This window comes from Oncorhynchus gorbuscha, linkage group LG03 (assembly GCF_021184085.1).
Source record: "Oncorhynchus gorbuscha isolate QuinsamMale2020 ecotype Even-year linkage group LG03, OgorEven_v1.0, whole genome shotgun sequence".
In the NCBI taxonomy this organism is placed as follows: domain Eukaryota; kingdom Metazoa; phylum Chordata; class Actinopteri; order Salmoniformes; family Salmonidae; genus Oncorhynchus; species Oncorhynchus gorbuscha.
Window position 1 is genome coordinate 96,077,328 of NC_060175.1, and position 20,918 is coordinate 96,098,245.

The 20,918-nt window shown below is 40.8% G+C and overlaps 1 protein-coding gene across 1 annotated transcript in view; it reads right to left on the minus strand.

Annotated features, from left to right (window-relative positions):
* Positions 1–20,530, minus strand: part of LOC124032309 (adenylate cyclase type 6-like) — a 115,967-nt gene extending 95,437 nt beyond the window's left edge. The window contains exons 1-3 of the mRNA XM_046344612.1: positions 20,298–20,530; positions 9,443–9,554; positions 7,304–8,249 (exon numbers count right to left, since the gene is read on the minus strand). Coding sequence (XP_046200568.1) covers positions 7,304–8,245 — 942 coding nt within the window. The 5' untranslated portion in view covers positions 8,246–8,249; positions 9,443–9,554; positions 20,298–20,530. The remainder of the gene's footprint in view (positions 1–7,303; positions 8,250–9,442; positions 9,555–20,297) is intronic.
* Positions 20,531–20,918: the final 388 nt, after the last annotated feature.

A 20,918-nucleotide genomic window follows, 5' to 3' on the forward strand; every position in this document is an offset into this window, starting at 1 on the left:
ATGCCATAATGTAATAATGTGATAATACCATAATGTAATAATGTGATTATACCATAATGTAACAATGTCATAATGTGATAATACCATAATGTAATAATGTGATTATACCATAATGTAACAATGTCATAATGTAATAATGTCATAATGTATGTAACAATGTATCAAATGATGCCATAATCTAATAGTCTTAATGTAATAATGACACAATGTTAAGATGTGATAATGACAGTCAATTCCATAATGTAATACTGTCATAATGTAATGGTGCCATACTTTCATAATGTAATACTGCCATAATGTAATAATGCCATAATGTAATAATGCCATAATGTAATGGTGCCATACTTTCATAATGTAATAATGCCATAATGTAATGGTGCCATACTTTCATAATGTAATAATGCCATACTTTCATAATGTAATAATGCCATAATGTAATAATGCCATAATGTAATAACGCCATACTGCCATAATTTAATAATGTCATAATGTAATGGTGCCATACTGTATGTAATAATGTAATACTGCCATGTTGTAATACTGCCATAATGTAATAATGTAATACTGCCATAATGTAATACTACCATAATGTAATAATGTAATACTACCATAATGTAATAATGTAATACTACCATAATGTAATAATGTAATACTGCCATAATGTAATAATGTAATACTGACATAATGTAATAATGTAATACTGCCATAATGTAATAATGTAATACTACCATAATGTAATACTACCATAATGTAATAATGTAATACTGCCATAATGTAATAATGTAATACTGCCATAATGTAATAATGTAATACTGCCATAATGTAATAATGTAATACTGCCATAATGTAATGGTGCCATAATGTAATAATGTAATACTACCATAATGTAATAATGTAATACTACCATAATGTAATAATGTAATACTACCATAATGTAATAATGTAATGGTGCCATAATGTAATGGTGCCATAATGTAATAATGTAATACTACCATAATGTAATAATGTAATACTACCATAATGTAATAATGTAATACTACCATAATGTAATAATGTAATACTGCCATAATGTAATAATGTAATACTGCCATAATGTAATAATGTAATACTACCATAATGTAATTAATGTAATAATGTAATACTACCATAATGTAATACTGCCATAATGTAATAATGTAATACTGCCATAATGTAATAATGTAATACTGCCATAATGTAATAATGTAATACTGCCATAATGTAATGGTGCCATAATGTAATAATGTAATACTACCATAATGTAATAATGTAATACTGCCATAATGTAATGGTGCCATAATGTAATAATGTAATACTACCATAATGTAATAATGTAATACTACCATAATGTAATAATGTAATACTGCCATAATGTAATAATGTAATACTGCCATAATGTAATAATGTAATACTGCCATAATGTAATAATGTAATACTGCCATAATGTAATACTGCCATAATGTAATAATGTAATATTGCCATAATGTAATAATGTAATACTGCCATAATGTAATAATGTAATACTGCCATAATGTAATAATGTAATACTGCCAGAATGTAATGGTGCCATAATGTAATAATGTAATACTGCCATAATGTAATAATGTAATACTGCCATAATGTAATGGTGCCATAATGTAATGGTGCCATAATGTATTAATGTAATACTGCCATAATGTAATAATGTAATACTGCCATAATGTAATAATGTAATACTGCCATAATGTAATGGTGCCATAATGTAATAATGTAATACTGCCATAATGTAATGGTGCCATAATGTAATACTGCCATAATGTAATAATATAATACTGCCATAATGTAATGGTGCCATAATGTAATAATGTAATACTGCCATAATGTAATAATGTAATACTGCCATAATGTAATGGTGCCATAATGTAATAATGTAATACTGCCATAATGTAATGGTGCCATAATGTAATAATGTAATACTGCCATAATGTAATGGTGCCATAATGTAATAATGTAATACTGCCATAATGTAATAATGTAATACTGCCATAATGTAATGGTGCCATAATGTAATAATGTAATACTGCCATAATGTAATGGTGCCATAATGTAATAATGTAATACTGCCATAATGTAATGGTGCCATAATGTAATAATGTAATACTGCCATAATGTAATAATGTAATACTGCCATAATGTAATGGTGCCATAATGTAATAATGTAATACTGCCATAATGTAATGGTGCCATAATGTAATAATGTAATACTGCCAGAATGTAATGGTGCCATACTGTATGTAATAATATACGTAATAATGCCATAATGTCATCAATATGTTTTGACAGACTGTGTACATCAGAGGCTACTGCTAGTGGCTACTTGTCAGTAACACTTTATTGAAGGGACTCCTTGTTGACTGTTAAGGAACTAAATGTAAACCATTTTACAAAATGTATTAATCAACATTGGTAAGTAAAGTTTAACACACAATGTAACAATGTTTATAGGCAGTTCATACGCAATAATTATTTACAACAAGAAAATTAATATTAGATTTGTGAATTATTATGACCCACATTTTTTCCTTTTCTTTAGCTTCATCTATTTTCAAGCAATGGATATTCAGTTCAGTTCCTTTGTCAAGTCCATTGGCCTACCAGAACCCCACACCCCATCCCCAAAATATTCCCCCACCTCTTACACAAAACCACAATGGCATCCTTGTCTCAGTGAATTGAGGCTTGAATATAAATTATACTGGATTATATTATCATGATATTCCTGCATAATACTGCTAAAGAGGCTCATTCAACCCAGATGACCTTCTACAAACCCCAACAGAGCTGACGATCGTCGCCCTAAAGATGAAAACACACACACACATAGCCTCATTAAAAATCTCATTTTAAGGCGGCCAACAATTTTCGGTACTATCTACTTTTAGCAAGGCACCTTTGACACCACACCATGGGAGAACAGTGGAGAGGAGGTGTGTGTGTGTGTGTGTGTGTGTGTGTGTGTGTGTGTGTGTGTGTGTGTGTGTGTGTGTGTGTGTGTGTGTGTGTGTGTGTGTGTGTGTGTGTGTGTGTGTGTGTGTGTGTGTGTGTGTGTGTGTGTGTGTGTTTGAGTTGAGTCTGTACAGCGTTTGCCCTATATTATATTGATGCTGAGGAGGAAAATTAGGTTGTTTCAGGCCATGGAGAGTCGTGGATAGATAATGGATTGTCACATATAGATAATGGATAGGCATGTATACATAATGGATAGTCATGTATAGATAATGGTGTCATGGCTAGATAATGGATAGTCATGGATATTATGTAGAGATAATGGATACCCATGTACAAATAATGGATAGATGATGGATAGCGATGCTAGATCATGGATATCCATGTTTAAGTAACGAACAGATAATGGTCAGTAATGTATAGATAATGGACAGTCGTGCAAAAATAATGGATAGTCATGGATATATCAAATCAATTTATATAGCCCTTCGTACATCAGCTGATATCTCAAAGTGCTGTACAGAAACCCAGCCTAAAACCCCAAACAGCAAGCATTGCAGGTGTTGAAGTACCATAAGGGATAGCGGTGTACAGATAATGGATAGCAGTGTATAGATAATATATAGTCATGGGTGGATAATGGATATTCATGGGTAGCTAATGGACAATCATGTATTGGTAATGGATAGATAATGGATATTCATGCATAGCCATGTACAGATAATGGCTAGATAATGGATTCCACATATAGATAATGAACATATAACGTATAGTCATGCATAGATAATGGACAGTCGTGGTTAGAGAAATGATAGTTGTGTATAGATAATGGATAGACAATGTGCAGTCATATATGGATAATGTATAGATGGTGGATATACATGGTTAGATAATGAATAGATAATGGATACTTATATATGGATAATGGACAGATAATGCATTGTCAAGTATAGACAATGGATAGTCACAGCATGATAATGAATAGCTGTGTATATATAATGGATATGTAATGGATAGCAATGTATGGATAATAGTTGTGCACGAGTAATGGATAGTCGTAGTTAGATCATGTATAGTCATGGTTAGATAATTGATAGCCATTGTTAGCTAATGGATTGTCGTGCATAGATAATGGGTAGCCATGGTTAGATAATGGATAGTCATGGATAGCCAATGGACGATCATGTACTGATAATGTATAGATAAGGGACAGTCATGTATAGCTAATAAGTAGATAACGGATAGTCATGAATAAATAATGAATAAATGATGAATATGCATGTATGGATAATGGGCAGATAATGGATTTCCATGTATAGACAACATATAGATAATGGATAGTCACGTCTAGATAATGAATAGCAGTGTATAAATGATGCATAGATAATGGATATGCATGTATAGACAATGGACATAATGGATAGCCATGGCTATATAATGGACAATAATGTATAGATAATGTATAGATAATGGATAATAATGTATAGATAAGGGATAATAATGTATAGATAATGGATAGTCATGGCTAGATAATAGATAGTCATGGCTAGATAAGGGATAATAATGTATAGATAACTGATAGTCGTGGCTAGATAATGGATAGTCATGGCTAGACAATGGATAATACTGTATAGATAATGGATAGTCATGGCTAGATAATAGATAGTCATGGCTAGATAAGGGATAATAATGTATAGATAATGGATAGGCATGGCTAGATAATAGATAGTCATGGCCAGATAATGGATAATAATGTATAGATATATAGCCATGGCTAGATCATGGATAATAATGGATAGATAATGGATAGATAGATAGTCATGGCTAGATAATAGATAGGCATGTCTAGATAATGGATATTAATGTATAGATAATGGATAGATAAAAAATAGTCATGGCTAGATAATGGATAATAATGTATAGATAATGGATAGTCATGGCTAGATGATGGATAGTCATGGCTAGATAATGGATAATAATGTATAGATAACTGATAGTCGTGGCTAGATAATGGATAGTCATGGCTAGACAATGGATAATACTGTATAGATAATGGATAGGCATGGCTAGATAATGATAGTCATGGCTAGATAATGGATAATAATGTATAGATAATGGATAATAATATATAGATAATGGAGAGTCATTGATAGATAATGGATAGTTATGGCTAGATAATGGATAGTAATGTATAGATAATGGATAATGTATAGATAATGGATAGTCATGGCTAGATAATAGATAGTCATGGCTAGATAATGGATAGTAATGTATAGATAATGGAGAGTCATGGCTAGATAATGGATAGTTATGGCAAAATAATGGATAGTAATGTATAGATAATGGATAATGTATAGATAATGGATAGTCATGGCTAGATAATAGATAGTCATGGCTAGATAATGGATAGTAATGTATAGATAATGGAGAGTCATGGCTAGATAATGGATAGTTATGGCTAAATAATGGATAGTAATGTATAGATAATGGAGAGTCATGGCTAGATGATGGATAGTTATGGCTAGATAATGGATTGTAATGTATAGATAATGGATAATGTATAGATAATGGATAGTCATGGCTAGATAATAGATAGTCATGGCTAGATAAGGGATATTGTAGTGGGGCCTGATTGTAAAAGGATAATAGGAAGCCCTGGCTGAGAAGGAAAAGGTAGACAGTGGAAATGGAAAGGAGGCAATTGTATGAATATTATGTCAGATTCACATGGAATTGTTGTTCAATTTAAATGTTTGAATATAAAACTATTGTTGAAGAGATTAAAGGTAATTTTAGCTTCCAAATGAGAGATTTGGGTTTTCATAAGGTTAGGACTCTGCTCAATCAGTGGCCCGCCTCTGTGAAGGGACATGGGTTATAAAACTTTTCAAACACGCCCTCCTCTCCCTTCCTATATAAAGCCTTGACGACAATATAACCTCCTGTTCCGAGGATGTGAGGACGACGGTCCGATGTCAGAATGGTTCAGATAATAACTACAGAACTAAACCAACCTCAGCGTGAGCTTTGGTTGCGAATGGTATGAACTTTGAACTCTTATTCACTACAGAAGTGATACCTCCTAGCCGTTGAGTTTAGCAACAGCAGCTGCAAACGAGGGTTAGGAAGGAACAGACAGAGTATCCCGTCTATCAACAACGACGTTACTACAACGTATCAATTTGACTATCAGAGACATTCTTCCAAGGACAAAGGACTCGGTTTGGCAACACGGCCTTCCATCTACCACCAACCTACCAAAGCGCAGCTCAGAGTAAATATTTATTGCATTTTCCTTTTCCAAATGGGTGGTAATTTAGAATGCATAAGATACTGTATTTACGATAGCACAGCTTTATCCCTTTGTTCCTCAATCTTCCCGCTCTTTCACTCAAACCCAGCCCCTTTCTTTTGTGTAACAAGCTGTCATATCTGTTCTGCCCGCTAGGGACGTTTTCCTTTATGACGTAATTTGTAATCAAGGTATGATTAATTCTGTGTATATGTAATTGTGTGTGATTAGTTAGGTATTTAGTAAATAAATAATGAAACCCAATTGTGTATTGCTGATTCAACTTGTTAGCCAGGGTTTGTGAAGATTAACCAAGAATTTACAACTTTCAGATGAGACTGAATTAAGGTGACGATTAATATTGACTGCTATTGATGTAAAATATTACTAGGTCTTTAAGAGTTTATTCGGTTGATAACAGCTCTATAAAAATTATTTTGTGGTGCTCCGACTCTCTAGTTAATTACATTTACATGATTAGCTCAATCAGGTAATATTAATTATGGAGAAAGATTTTATAGAATAGCATGTTATATCACTTAATCCGGGCATAGCCAAAGACACAACATTAGCTACACTCTATTTAACAAGAATTTGGATGGCGAAGAGCACATGCTAAAGGACGAATGCGTATTGTAAGTGAAAGAAGATGGATTTTTACACAATTACTAAAGTGTGAGAGACATGAGCTGGTCTACAAGAAGCTATTCTCAATAAGAATGATTTCCAACCAATGCACAGACAAAGACGATTAATCAAAATGATACGGACACTGCTCAACTAAACGTCCTTAAACTGCACTGAATATAGTGTAAAGCCATGTAACGTCAACACTTTACTGCAAGTGCGCAAACAGCTAGTGAATTTCCACATGGGAGACAATAAAAAGACTGTCTATCAAGACGGCCACCAGCAGATTAGACAAATGACATTGTATTGAAAAGTATCATCCTACCCGTTTCCAACAGCGTTGTATGGTACCGTATCATGTTGACAGTAGAGTCCTACCTGTTTCCATAGGAAGACATCGTCCTGGTTGAGTTGCCATGCGGTGATGAGGTGTATAGTAGACAGTACCCCTCCACTCAGCACTGCAGCTCTCATCCTCACCGGCAGCAGTGTATAGATAATGTACACAAAGAACACAGACCACCAGATCCCCTCAGAGGCGCTCCGGGGGGCAACCATCAACACCCCAAACACCTGGACCACTAGTAGCACCCCGATCACCAGGTAGCTGACTATCCACATGTAGTCCTGGTGGAAGCTGTTCCTGTTGCACACCACCATCATGGACAGGAAGAGGGCCATGGCCACGGAGAGCACCGAGGCGTAGGCCACGTTGGGCGGAGCGTGGACACAGTGGAAGGCTAGCATGACGCCGCACACTATGACAAGGACACCCATCAGCATAGTCAGAGAGCTCTGGTTGAGCCTGAAGAAGTAGCGCTGGTACAGACGTTCTAGTTTGGCTGAGGTGAACTTCTTGGACTGGAACACCCGTACCACACACATCCAGCACTCAGCGGCTGTCAAGGCTTTACATGTTCCTCCGTCCTCCCCTGTTCCTTCCCCCAAACCCACCCCCCCTGGACCTCTCCTCCCTCTCAGGTCTCCGTCGTCAAACCCCAGATCCACAGCCTTTAACCCCAGGTCTCCTGCAGCCCCGGTCCGTTTCCCATAGTGGTCCTCCTGCCAGACGCAGCGCATTCCAAAGTTACCTCCTCCACTGGGCCCCGCGCCCCCTCCACCACAGTGGTAGTGCTGGGGGGTGTGAGGTGGTGGATCCAGGTTCTCAGCTTCCTGCAGGCAGCTCATGTAGCGGGGGTTGCAGAGAGACGACCCTGAGCCACAGTCCTTCCGCTTGTTGGACTTGCTGCCATTGCGCTCCCCCCACGCAGTCTTTCGCTCGTCCACCCTGGCTACGAAGAAGCCTCTGACCCATGACATCCTACTGTGACAACAGAGACAGATTAGGGTTAGCAGGTCAACAATATGCAGACAAGGACAGACAGGGCGGTCATCAATACACCGTTAGGGACAGACAGGGCGGTCATCAATACACCGTTAGGGACAGACAGGGTGGTCATCAATACACCGTTAGGGACAGACAGGGCGGTCATCAATACACCGTTAGGGACAGTCAGGGTGGCCATCAATACACTGATAGGGACAGACAGGGTGGTCATCAATACACCGATAGGGACAGACAGGGTGGTCATCAATACAGGTTAGGGACAGACAGTGGCCATCAATACACAGACAGTTAATACACCGGGGACAGACAGGGGACAGACACAGACACCGTTAGGGACAGACAGGGTGGTCATCAATACACCGTTAGGGACAGACAGGGTGGTCATCAATACACCGTTAGGGACAGACAGGGTGGTCATCAATACACCGTTAGGGACAGACAGGGTGGTCATCAATACACCGTTAGGGACAGACAGGGTGGTCATCAATACACCGTTAGGGACAGACAGGGTGGTCATCAATACACCGTTAGGGACAGACAGGGTGGTCATCAATACACCGTTAGGGACAGACAGGGCGGTCATCAATACAGACAGGTGGTCATCAGGGGACAGACAGGGTGGTCATCAATACACCGTTAGGGACAGACAGTGGTCATCAATACACCGGGACAGACAGGGTGGTCATCAATACACCGTTAGGGACAGACAGGGTCATCAATACACCGGTCATCAATACACCGATAGTGACAGACAGGGTGGTCATCAATACACTGATAGTGACAGACATCAATACACCATTAGGGACAGACAGGGTGGTCATCAATACACCGTTAGGGACAGACAGGGTGGTCATCAATACACTGATAGTGACAGACAGGGTGGTCATCAATACACCATTAGGGACAGACAGGGTGGTCATCAATACACCGTTAGGGACAGACAGGGTGGTCATCAATACACTGATAGTGACAGACAGGGTGGTCATCAATACACCATTAGGGACAGACAGGGTGGTCATCAATACACTGATAGTGACAGACTTGACATCTGAGGTTGGTTTCAATGCTATTGCAATGGAAGACTCTCTTCTTCTCTGTTGATCATCCAGTCCTTTCTTAGCATCTTCATTCACATGTACTTTAGGCCTATAGGTATAGAGTCCACTAACCTGTGTGGGCTCTGTGGTGTGTACCAATGCTGCGCTCTTCAGCCAGGCCACTCATTTGCACACACAACGGGATCAAACTGGCCAGGAGTAGGTGTGTCTGTCTGCCTTGGAGCTTGGACAAACAAACAAACAGTGTCATTACATCACTTCCTGCCTCTGAAGGCCACCTGACCTGGACCTCTAAACACTAAGGTATAGCTTATTCCTCGTGTAATTACAAAAAATAACCCTAAACTTATAAGAGCAACTTAATGCAGTGTTATACAACTGAAAATCTTTCTGGGTATCAGCTGTTTTTTAGTAAATGGAAGGAGTGTGCAGCCAGCCAATAGCAAACTCTAACTCAAAGTGTAGCAGTGTATTTGCACTAAATTATAAAAGAGATGAGCCATATTGTCAAAGTTAATTGATAGTCATTCATCCTCTCCGTCACCACCTGATCCCATTCCACCCCCACCCAAAGAGAGGGCCTTCACATGCAAATCTTTCTGTTAGCAGATACTGAAGTGTGACTGCTAATCATCATGCTATTCAGTGCACTGTACATCAACCATGTAGATAAATCACCCTTAGCCTATCACTGGAATTCAATATGGTCCCTTCCATTCAAAATACACTTCTTCTAGTGCTGTTTGGATTTCCATAACATTTGTGGAAATAGCTTTCCATCCATCCATATCCTTTCAGTGTAGTTAGTGTAGTTATATTATATCAATCTCCCCGTAACATCAGGGCAGGGTTGAGTTTGCCCTATTAGAGAACAAAGGCCCTATGAGTGGGCATTTAGCAGTCATCACAGATGAAACACACACACGCACAGTAAGTACGTACACACACACACACACACACACACACACACACACACACACACACACACACACACACACACACACACACACACACACACACACACACACACACACACACACACACACACACACACACACACACGATGAAGAGCCCTCCACTCCAGATTAAATTGTGCATGTTTCCTGTCCCCCATTAGCCCTGATGACTCACTCCCGTGTCCCATATGGGACCCCATTCCCTATATAGTGCACTCTTTTAGATTGTGGCCCATAGGGCTCTGATCAAAAGTGCTGCACTATTGTAGGGAAGTGGCTGCCATTTGGGACACGCCCAGGCACAGTCAAGCTGACTTATGTCTGCATTCAGCACATGTCAAGGACATTGAAATATAACAGGAATGGGCAGCTGGGGCCCCACGACCCTCCTTCTGAAGCCCCTCGGATCAATTTAACATATTTTTTGTTTATTATTTAACTTACTGTTGCAAGTTAGAATAGTAAAATACGGTAAAATAAGTTGAAATTCCAAAATTGGGTTGTGCATCAACAGTTTTTCTTGTTATGTCAAACCCTACCCAGGTTTCCATCCAACATTTTGAGGTGAGTAAAGTACATGTCGGCAAAAAAAAACGAAACATTTTCGGTAAACTTTCCAAATGGCGCTAGACAAGATGGGATCTTTTTGTGTCTGTAAAATGAATTATGCCAGAAAGGTCGGTGGAAACGCTTTTATGCGCAAATATTGATAAAATAACCATCATATTGATGTAAACTTGGAGTCACGTACTGACATGTTGTGTGGTCCTCCCACTACGACTCTTCGGGAAAGCATGCAGTTTATTATGCTACAGATTAAATCAATTATATTGAACTTCACAGGGCGCTGAAAGTGCAAGGTGATGCGCTCCTAAATATCGAGGGTCTGATGCTGGTGACATCATCATTGATGCTTGGGTACCATTTGACAAATAACAAGACTACACTCTTTTGTCAATAATAATCTGATCATGTAGGCTAATTGTGTGCTCTATCATGCTGTATGTATCTGCGTGCTGTCGGCTAGAGAGCATGTGGCAATACCAGACTGGGTGCACTCGCTATATAACACAACATTATGTTGTGAGAAAACCATCAGTAGAGGTGAAAATGTGATATAACTTGTACTTTTTTTATTCAGTAGATGGGAATTAGTACTCCAAAACATGTTCTTTTTTAATGTGCACCACGTCATCACACACAGCCTTTTATCAGCAACAAGTCAATGTGATGGAAACATCTCTGGTGAGAAAATGTACATATTGTTTTCATGCAGATTTGAGAATATTCGCATGAAAATCTGTCGCCAATTGGATGGAAACCTAGCTACTAACACTGACTCTATTAGCCCATGAAGCACTACCGTTTTTTAGATTGGTAAGTCAGTCTAGCAGCCAGCTATCTAAACTTAGTAATCATAATCTAATTACTGTCCGGGGGGCCCCAATTGATTTGCTAGTCAGTCTCAGTCAGATATCATATTAAAAACTGTAAACATTTCCCTCCACCCCATGGCATAATGTGTAGAATAGCATGAAATTAGCTGTAAAACAGCAACAGTCAGGGATATGAACAAGAGGGTACGTAGAATAACAACAGTCAGGGATATGAACATGAGGGTACGTAGAATAACAACAGTCAGGGATATGAACAAGAGGGTACGTAGAATAACAACAGTCAGGGATATGAACATGAGGATCTGTAGAATAACAACAGTCAGGGATATGAACATGAGGGTAGGTAGAATAACAACAGTCAGGGATATGAACAAGAGGGTACGTAGAATAACAACAGTCAGGGAAAGGAACATGAGGATCTGTAGAATAACAACAGTCAGGGATATGAACATGAGGGTAGGTTGAATAACAACAGTCAGGGATATGAACAACAGTCAGGGATATGAACATGAGGGTACGTAGAATAACAACAAACTCCCTCACGACGCCAGGACAGCGGAGTCAATCACCACCTTCCGGAGACACCTGAAACCCCACCTCTTTAAGGAATACCTAGGATAGGATAAGTATCCCCCCCTTTAAGATTTAGATGCACTATTGTAAAGTGACTGTTCCACTGTATGTCATAAGGTGAATGCACCAATTTGTAAGTCGCTCTGGATAAGAGCGTCTGCTAAATGACTTAAATGTAAATGTAAATGTAAATATGAACATGAGGGTAGGTAGAATAACAACAGTCAGGGATATGAACATGAGGGTAGGTAGAATAACAACAGTCAGGGATATGAACATGAGGTTCTGTAGAATAACAACAGTCAGGGATATGAACATGAGGATCTGTAGAATAACAACAGTCAGGGATATGAACATGAGGATCTGTAGAATAACAACAGTCAGGGATATGAACATGAGGGTATGTAGAATAACAACAGTCAGGGATATGAACATGAGGGTACATAGAATAACAACAGTCAGGGATATGAACAAGAGGGTACATAGAATAACAACAGTCAGGGATATGAACAAGAGGGTACATAGAATAACAACAGTCAGGGATATTAACATGAGGATACGTAGAATAACAACAGTCAGGAAAATGACCATGAGGGTACGTAGAATAACAACAGTCAGGGAGGATCTGTAGAATAACAACAGTCAGGGAGGATCTGTAGAACAACAACAACAGTCAGGGAGGATCTATAGAACAACAACAGTCAGGGAAGATCTGTAGAACAACAACAGTCAGGGAGGATCTGTAGAACAACAACAGTCAGGGAGGATCTATAGAACAACAACAACAACAAGTCAGGGAGGATCTGTAGAACAACAACAACAGTCAGGGAGGATCTGTAGAACAACAACAACAGTCAGGGAGGATCTGTAGAACAACAACAACAGTCAGGGAGGATCTGTAGAACAACAACAGTCAGGGATATGATCATGAGGGTACGTAGAATAACAACAGTCAGGGATATGAACATGAGGGTACGTAGAATAACAACAGTCAGGGAGGATCTGTAGAATAACAACAGTCAGGGATATGAACATGAGGGTAGGTAGAATAACAACAGTCAGGGATATGAACATGAGGATACGTAGAATAACAACAGTCAGGGAGGATCTGTAGAATAACAACAGTCAGGGAGGATCTGTAGAATAACAACAGTCAGGGAGGATCTGTAGAATAACAACAGTCAGGGAGGATCTGTAGAATAACAACAGTCAGGGAGGATCTGTAGAATAACAACAGTCAGGGAGGATCTGTAGAACAACAACAGTCAGGGAGGATCTGTAGAACAACAACAGTCAGGGAGGATCTGTAGAACAACATCGATTGCGCAACCAGGGGTGGTAAAACCTTGGATCATTGTTACTCTAACTTCCGCGACGCATATAAGGCCCTGCCCCGCCCCCCTTTCGGAAAAGCTGACCACGACTCCATTTTGCTGATCCCTGCCTACAGGCAGAAATTAAAACAAGAGGCTCCCACGCTGAGGTCTGTCCAACGCTGGTCAGACCAAGCTGACTCTACACTCCAAGACTGCTTCCATCACGTGGACTGGGACATGTTTCGTATTGCGTCAGATGGGAATATTGACGAATACGCTGATTCGGTGTGCGAGTTCATTAGAACGTGCGTCAAAGATGTCGTTCCCATAGCAACGATAAAAACATTCCCTAACCAGAAACCGTGGATTGATGGCAGCATTCGCGTGAAAGTGAAAGCGCGAACCACTGCTTTTAATCAGGGCAAGGTGTCTGGCAACATGACTGAATACAAACAGTGCAGCTATTCCCTCCGTAAGGCTATCAAACAAGCTAAGCGTCAGTACAGAGACGAAGTGGAATCTCAATTCAATGGCTCAGACACAAGAGGCATGTGGCAGGGTCTACAGTCAATCACGGACTACAGGAAGAAATCCAGCCCAGTCACGGACCAGGATGTCTTGCTCCCAGGCAGACTAAATAACTTTTTGCCCGCTTTGAGGACAATACAGTGCCACTGACACGGCCTGCAACGGAAACATGCGGTCTCTCCTTCACTGCAGCCGAGGTGAGTAAGACATTTAAACGTGTTAACCCTCGCAAGGCTGCAGGCCCAGACGGCATCCCCAGCCGCGCCCTCAGAGCATGCGCAGACCAGCTGGCCGGTGTGTTTACGGACATATTCAATCAATCCCTATACCAGTCTGCTGTTCCCACATGCTTCAAGAGGGCCACCATTGTTCCTGTTCCCAAGAAAGCTAAGGTAACTGAGCTAAATGACTACCGCCCCGTAGCACTCACTTCCGTCATCATGAAGTGCTTTGAGAGACTAGTCAAGGACCATATCACCTCCACCCTACCTGACACCCTAGACCCACTCCAATTTGCTTACTGCCCAAATAGGTCCACAGACGATGCAATCTCAACCACACTGCACACTGCCCTAACCCACCTGGACAAGAGGAATACCTATGTGAGAATGCTGTTCATCGACTACAGCTCGGCATTCAACACCATAGTACCCTCCAAGCTCGTCATCAAGCTCGAGACCCTGGGTCTCGACCCCGCCCTGTGCAACTGGGTACTGGACTTCCTGACGGGCCGCCCCAGGTGGTGAGGGTAGGTAACAACATCTCCTCCCCGCTGATCCTCAACACGGGGCCCCACAAGGGTGCGTTCTGAGCCCTCTCCTGTACTCCCTGTTCACCCACGACTGCGTGGCCACGCACGCCTCCAACTCAATCATCAAGTTTGCGGACGACACAACAGTGGTAGGCTTGATTACCAACAACGACGAGACGGCCTACAGGGAGGAGGTGAGGGCCCTCGGAGTGTGGTGTCAGGTAAATAACCTCACACTCAACGTCAACAAAACTAAGGAGATGATTGTGGACTTCAGGAAACAGCAGAGGGAACACCCCCCCTATCCACATCGATGGAACAGTAGTGGAGAGGGTAGCTAGTTTTAAGTTCCTCGGCATACACATCACAGACAAACTGAATTGGTCCACTCACACTGACAGCGTCGTGAAGAAGCGCAGCAGCGCCTATTCAACCTCAGGAGGCTGAAGAAATTCGGCTTGTCACCAAAAGCACTCACAAACTTCTACAGATGCACAATCGAGAGCATCCTGGCGGGCTGTATCACCGCCTGGTACGGCAACTGCTCCGCCCTCAACCGTAAGGCTCTCCAGAGGGTAGTGAGGACTGCACAATGCATCACCGGGGGCAAACTACCTGCCCTCCAGGACACCTACACCACCCGTTGTTACAGGAAGGCCATAAAGATCATCAAGGACATCAACCACCCGAACCACTCCCTGTTCACCCCGCTATCATCCAGAAGGCGAGGTCAGTACAGGTGCATCAAAGCTGGGACCGAGAGACTGAAAAACAGCTTCTATCTCAAGGCCATCAGACTGTTAAACAGCCACCACTAACATTGAGTGGCTGCTGCCAACACACTGTCATTGACACTGACCCAACTCCAGCCATTTTAATAATGGGAATTGATGGGAAATGATGTAAATATATCACTAGCCACTTTAAACAATGCTACCTTATATAATGTTACTTACCCTACATTATTCATCTCATATGCATATGTATATACTGTACTCTACATCATCGACTGCATCCTTATGTAACACATGTATCACTAGCCACTTTAACTATGCCACTTTGTTTACTTTGTCTACACACTCATCTCATATGTATATACTGTACTCGATACCATCTACTGTATGCTGCTCTGTACCATCACTCATTCATATATCCTTATGTACATGTTCCTTATCCCCTTACACTGTGTATAAGACAGTAGTTTTGGAATTGTTAGTTAGATTACTTGTTGGTTATCACTGCATTGTCGGAACTAGAAGCACAAGCATTTCGCTACACTCGCATTAACATCTGCTAACCATGTGTATGTGACAAATAAAATTTGATTTGATTTGATCTGTAGAACAACAGTCAGGGAGGATATGTAGAACAACAACAACAGTCAGGGAGGATCTGTAGAACAACAACAGTCAGGGAGGATCTATAGAACAACAACAACAGTCAGGGAAGATCTGTAGAACAACAACAACAGTCAGGGAGGATCTGTAGAACAACAACAACAGTCAGGGAGGATCTGTAGAATAACAACAGTCAGGGAGGATCTGTAGAACAACAACAACAGTCAGGGAGGATCTGTAGAACAACAACAACAGTCAGGGAGGATCTGTAGAACAACAACAACAGTCAGGGAGGATCTGTAGAACAACAACAACAGTCAGGGAGGATCTGTAGAACAACAACAACAGTCAGGGAGGATATGTAGAACAACAACAGTCAGGGAGGATATGTAGAACAACAGTCAGGGAGGATATGTAGAACAACAACAACAACAGTCAGGGAGGATATGTAGAACAACAACAACAACAGTCAGGGAGGATCTGTAGAACAACAACAACAGTCAGGGAGGATCTGTAGAACAACAACAACAGTCAGGGAGGATCTGTAGAACAACAACAACAGTCAGGGAGGATCTGTAGAACAACAACAACAGTCAGGGAGGATCTGTAGAACAACAACAGTCAGGGAGGATCTGTAGAACAACAACAGTCAGGGAGGATCTGTAGAACAACAACAGTCAGGGAGGATCTGTAGAACAACAACAGTCAGGGAGGATCTGTAGAACAACAACAGTCAGGGAGGATCTGAGAACAACAACAACAGTCAGGGAGGATCTGTAGAACAACAACAGTCAGGGAGGATCTGTAGAACAACAACAGTCAGGGAGGATCTGTAGAACAACAGTCAGGGAGGATATGTAGAACAACAACAGTCAGGGAGGATCTGTAGAACAACAACAGTCAGGGAGGATCTGTAGAACAACAGTCAGGGAGGACATGTAGAATAACAACAACAATCAGGGAGGATCTGTAGAACAACAACAGTCAGGGAGGATCTGTAGACCAACAACAGTCAGGGAGGATCTGTAGAACAACAACAGTCAGGGAGGATCTGTATAACAACAACAGTCAGGGAGGGTATGTAGAACAACAACAGTCAGGGAGGATCTGTAGAACAACAACAGTCAGGGAGGATATGTAGAACAACAACAACAGTTAGGGAGGATCTGTAGAACAACAACAACAGTCAGGGAGGATATGTAGAACAACAACAGTCAGGGAGGATATGTAGAACAACAAAAGTCAGGGAGGATCTGTAGAACAACAACAGCCAGGGAGGATATGTAGAACAACAACAACAGTTAGGGAGGATCTGTAGAACAACAACAGTCAGGAAGGATCTGTAGAACAACAACAGTCAGGGAGGATATGTAGAACAACAAAAGTCAGGGAGGATCTGTAGAACAACAACAGCCAGGGAGGATATGTAGAACAACAACAATAGTTAGGGAGGATCTGTAGAACAACAACAGTCAAGGAGGATCTGTAGAACAACAACAACAGTCAGGGAGGATCTGTAGAACAGCAACAGTTAGGGAGGATATGTATAACAACAACAGTCAGGGAGGATCTGTAGAACAACAACAGTCAGGGAGGATCTGTAGAATAACAACAACAGTCAGGGAGGATCTGTAGAATAACAACAACAGTCAGGGAGGATCTGTAGAATAACAACAACAGTCAGGGAGGATCTGAGAACAACAACAACAGTCAGGGAGGATCTGTAGAACAACAACAGTCAGGGAGGATCTGTAGAACAACAGTCAGGGAGGATCTGTAGAATAACAACAACAGTCAGGGAGGATCTGTAGAATAACAACAACAGTCAGGGAGGATATGTAGAACAACAACAGTCAGGGAGGATCTGTAGAATAACAACAACAGTCAGGAAGGATCTGTAGAATAACAACAACAGTCAGGGAGAATATGTAGAACAACAACAGTCAGGGAGGATATGTAGAACAACAACATGGGGTAAAAGACTACAGATGCAGTGTTTCTCGATGTGTGTGCGCGTGCATGTGTGTTTAGGGGTGGAGGGTTGTTGAGGAAGGCAGAAGATTTACGTCTCACAAAATATACAATTAAGTACCTATTGTATTCTACAGTACATGCGCCTGGTGGCATGTCTGCGTTCCTTATTAAGAGCAGTAGCTAGCTATTGATAGAAGTTGCTTCACAAAAGAAACCTTTGAAACTAACCCGAGGAGCTGGCAAACAGAGTCCTGCTCTGTAGTTTGTTATCAATGTAGTTCAACTCTGCCATTCTGCCAATAAACAACATAGGCAGTTACTGGATGTCAGACAGAACACCATGGTGTATTTAGTGTATTCTTTAATTAACCAATAAGGCCCGGGGGTGTGGTATATACACATTATAAACTGGGTGGTTCGAGCTCTGAAAGCTAAGGGCTGTATCAAGGCACTCCGTGTTGCGTCGTGCATAAGAACAGCCCTTCGCCGTGGTATATTGGACATATACCACACCCCCTCGGACCTTATTGCTTAAGTATATTCAAGTATAACAAAATATGTAGGCATTTTTTTAAAACTTATTTTATCATTCATACATTTCCACCTATAATAAGTGGTTTAAAAGGTTTAAGGATACATATTCACACAGTTTAACATTGAGTTTACTATTGACAGTTTAGTCATTTAGCAGACACTCTTATCCAGAGCAACTTATAGTTGTGAGTGGATAGATTTTTCATACTGGTCCCCTGTGGGACTCAAACCCAAAACCCTGGTGTTGCAAGTGTTATGCTCTAACTGAGCCACACTGGTTCCTCTGAGCAAATAAAAAAACGCAACTAGCTGGATATGCAAATACTATATCTAGGTATTGTTAGGCAGATAAAGACACCTGATCTGATCTATGCTATAAGGTTATTCAATGCCCCTGTGGGTCAGACTGGCAAGCAAGCAACCTCTGGTTCTGGTGCATGCAGGGCCGGTCAGTCAGACAGCAACAGCACACAGCAGCATGGGGCGGTTATGTAACAAACAGAACAGTGCATGCATGCATTTACAGGAGCATCCGCTTGAGATATCATTTAAAAAATAATTCTTGTTTCCGATCTAACCACCTTGTTATAAACCGGAAAACGGTTGTCAACGTTGTAAATGAATATATAGAGAATGAATAGGATATACCTTGAGTTTGAATGGCAATTATCTATATGCAGATCAAATACCACATAATCAGGATGTTTGCGATAAATAGGCCTACATGCAAACACATATCTGTACATAGCCTCGGCTATTTGGTTGCAAGAAGACCGTCCGAAGAAAAGGATTGCATAATCGCACGCACTGTTTGTGTGAAGCTACCGGTACATGTTAACCATAGCCTTTCCATGGGGACATTTCGACAGTAACAATGCGCCTACTTCTCAAACGTTTAATTTATAATGGGTTGTCTATATTTCCTTGCACCGACAGATCTTCTCTAGCCCTACTCTTACCATTTGTCGCCAGAATTCAAGCCATGAGTAATAATTTAACATCTCTCTACAAACTTCTATGAGAAATCGACTACAGGGATTCCATGATCGCGCCGTTTGACAAGTAGTATGGCTACTTGCATACTTTCATTGCACTAATTTCCAACTGCAAAGATAGCCTACAGTAGCCCATCAGCAAAGCCATACTATTGTAATGCACCTTCAAGATTTTTTTAAAAAAAATCAGAGAACAGAATACATACATGTCCTAACTAGGTTTCTTCAAGGTATGTCCCTTATTGTATTATATATGCACCATGCCCATATGCACCAGAATGTCTCCTTCTTTGGTGGGCATCAACACATTTATGAAGCCTACACATAGCCTATAGGCGTGTTACTACTAGCAACATCGTCGATAGTGACAAGTAAAACAGCGCAAATACCTGCATAACATGCCACCTTGAAACTACAGGCTGCTGCTACACTGCTGAAGAGGCCAAGTTAACATTGTAACCTCGGCTGTTCTGTTTCATTTTTGTGGCACTGCTGTGTTCTATAATTACAGTGATAATAGTCGACTGGTTAAGTTAATGTAGCGTTGTTGTAGACTGTAAAACAATTATCCAGAAGGCTAGTAGCCCGGGTGAGATTGTACTTACCACATTGATTAACACCCATATACGAACAGCGCGCAATATAGCTGACTTTCTCCCTCTGTTTTGGTACGTTGCTGTCTTTTCGTTCAGATGAAAACGTGTATATATCGACGTCTAGGCTACAATCGAGGGGATTGGCTACAAATGTACATACAGTGGGCGCGTTCGAGCTGATCACTTTTGTCAATTCAAGTCGGTGCCCGCTTTTCGATGTTGCATTATGTAAAAAAATTGTCTGACTTGCGCCTACATGTCTACTGCATGAACCTTCCAAAAATCCTATGATTTTGACGGCTTCGACTGCAAGTATCTGCAGTTGCACTTCCCCAGCTTCATCCTGCAGATGTCGCCTGCATTGTGGGAGACTATTGTCAACCAATCATTAGGGTGTTTTTGTTTGACCCGCCCGTATGTCATCAAAGATATGACTGAAACAGGAATCAACTTCATGTAAGCTATACAGTGGATAGCCTATATACAAACAAATGTGATATTTTAGCCTCTGAGTAATTGATTGTATAAGGAACTCACATATGATTTCAGTTTGTGAGTGTGATATGGGAGTTGGAGATATGTTTATTTTGACATTATAAACAAAGATTTTATAAACAATGGAAACTGCCA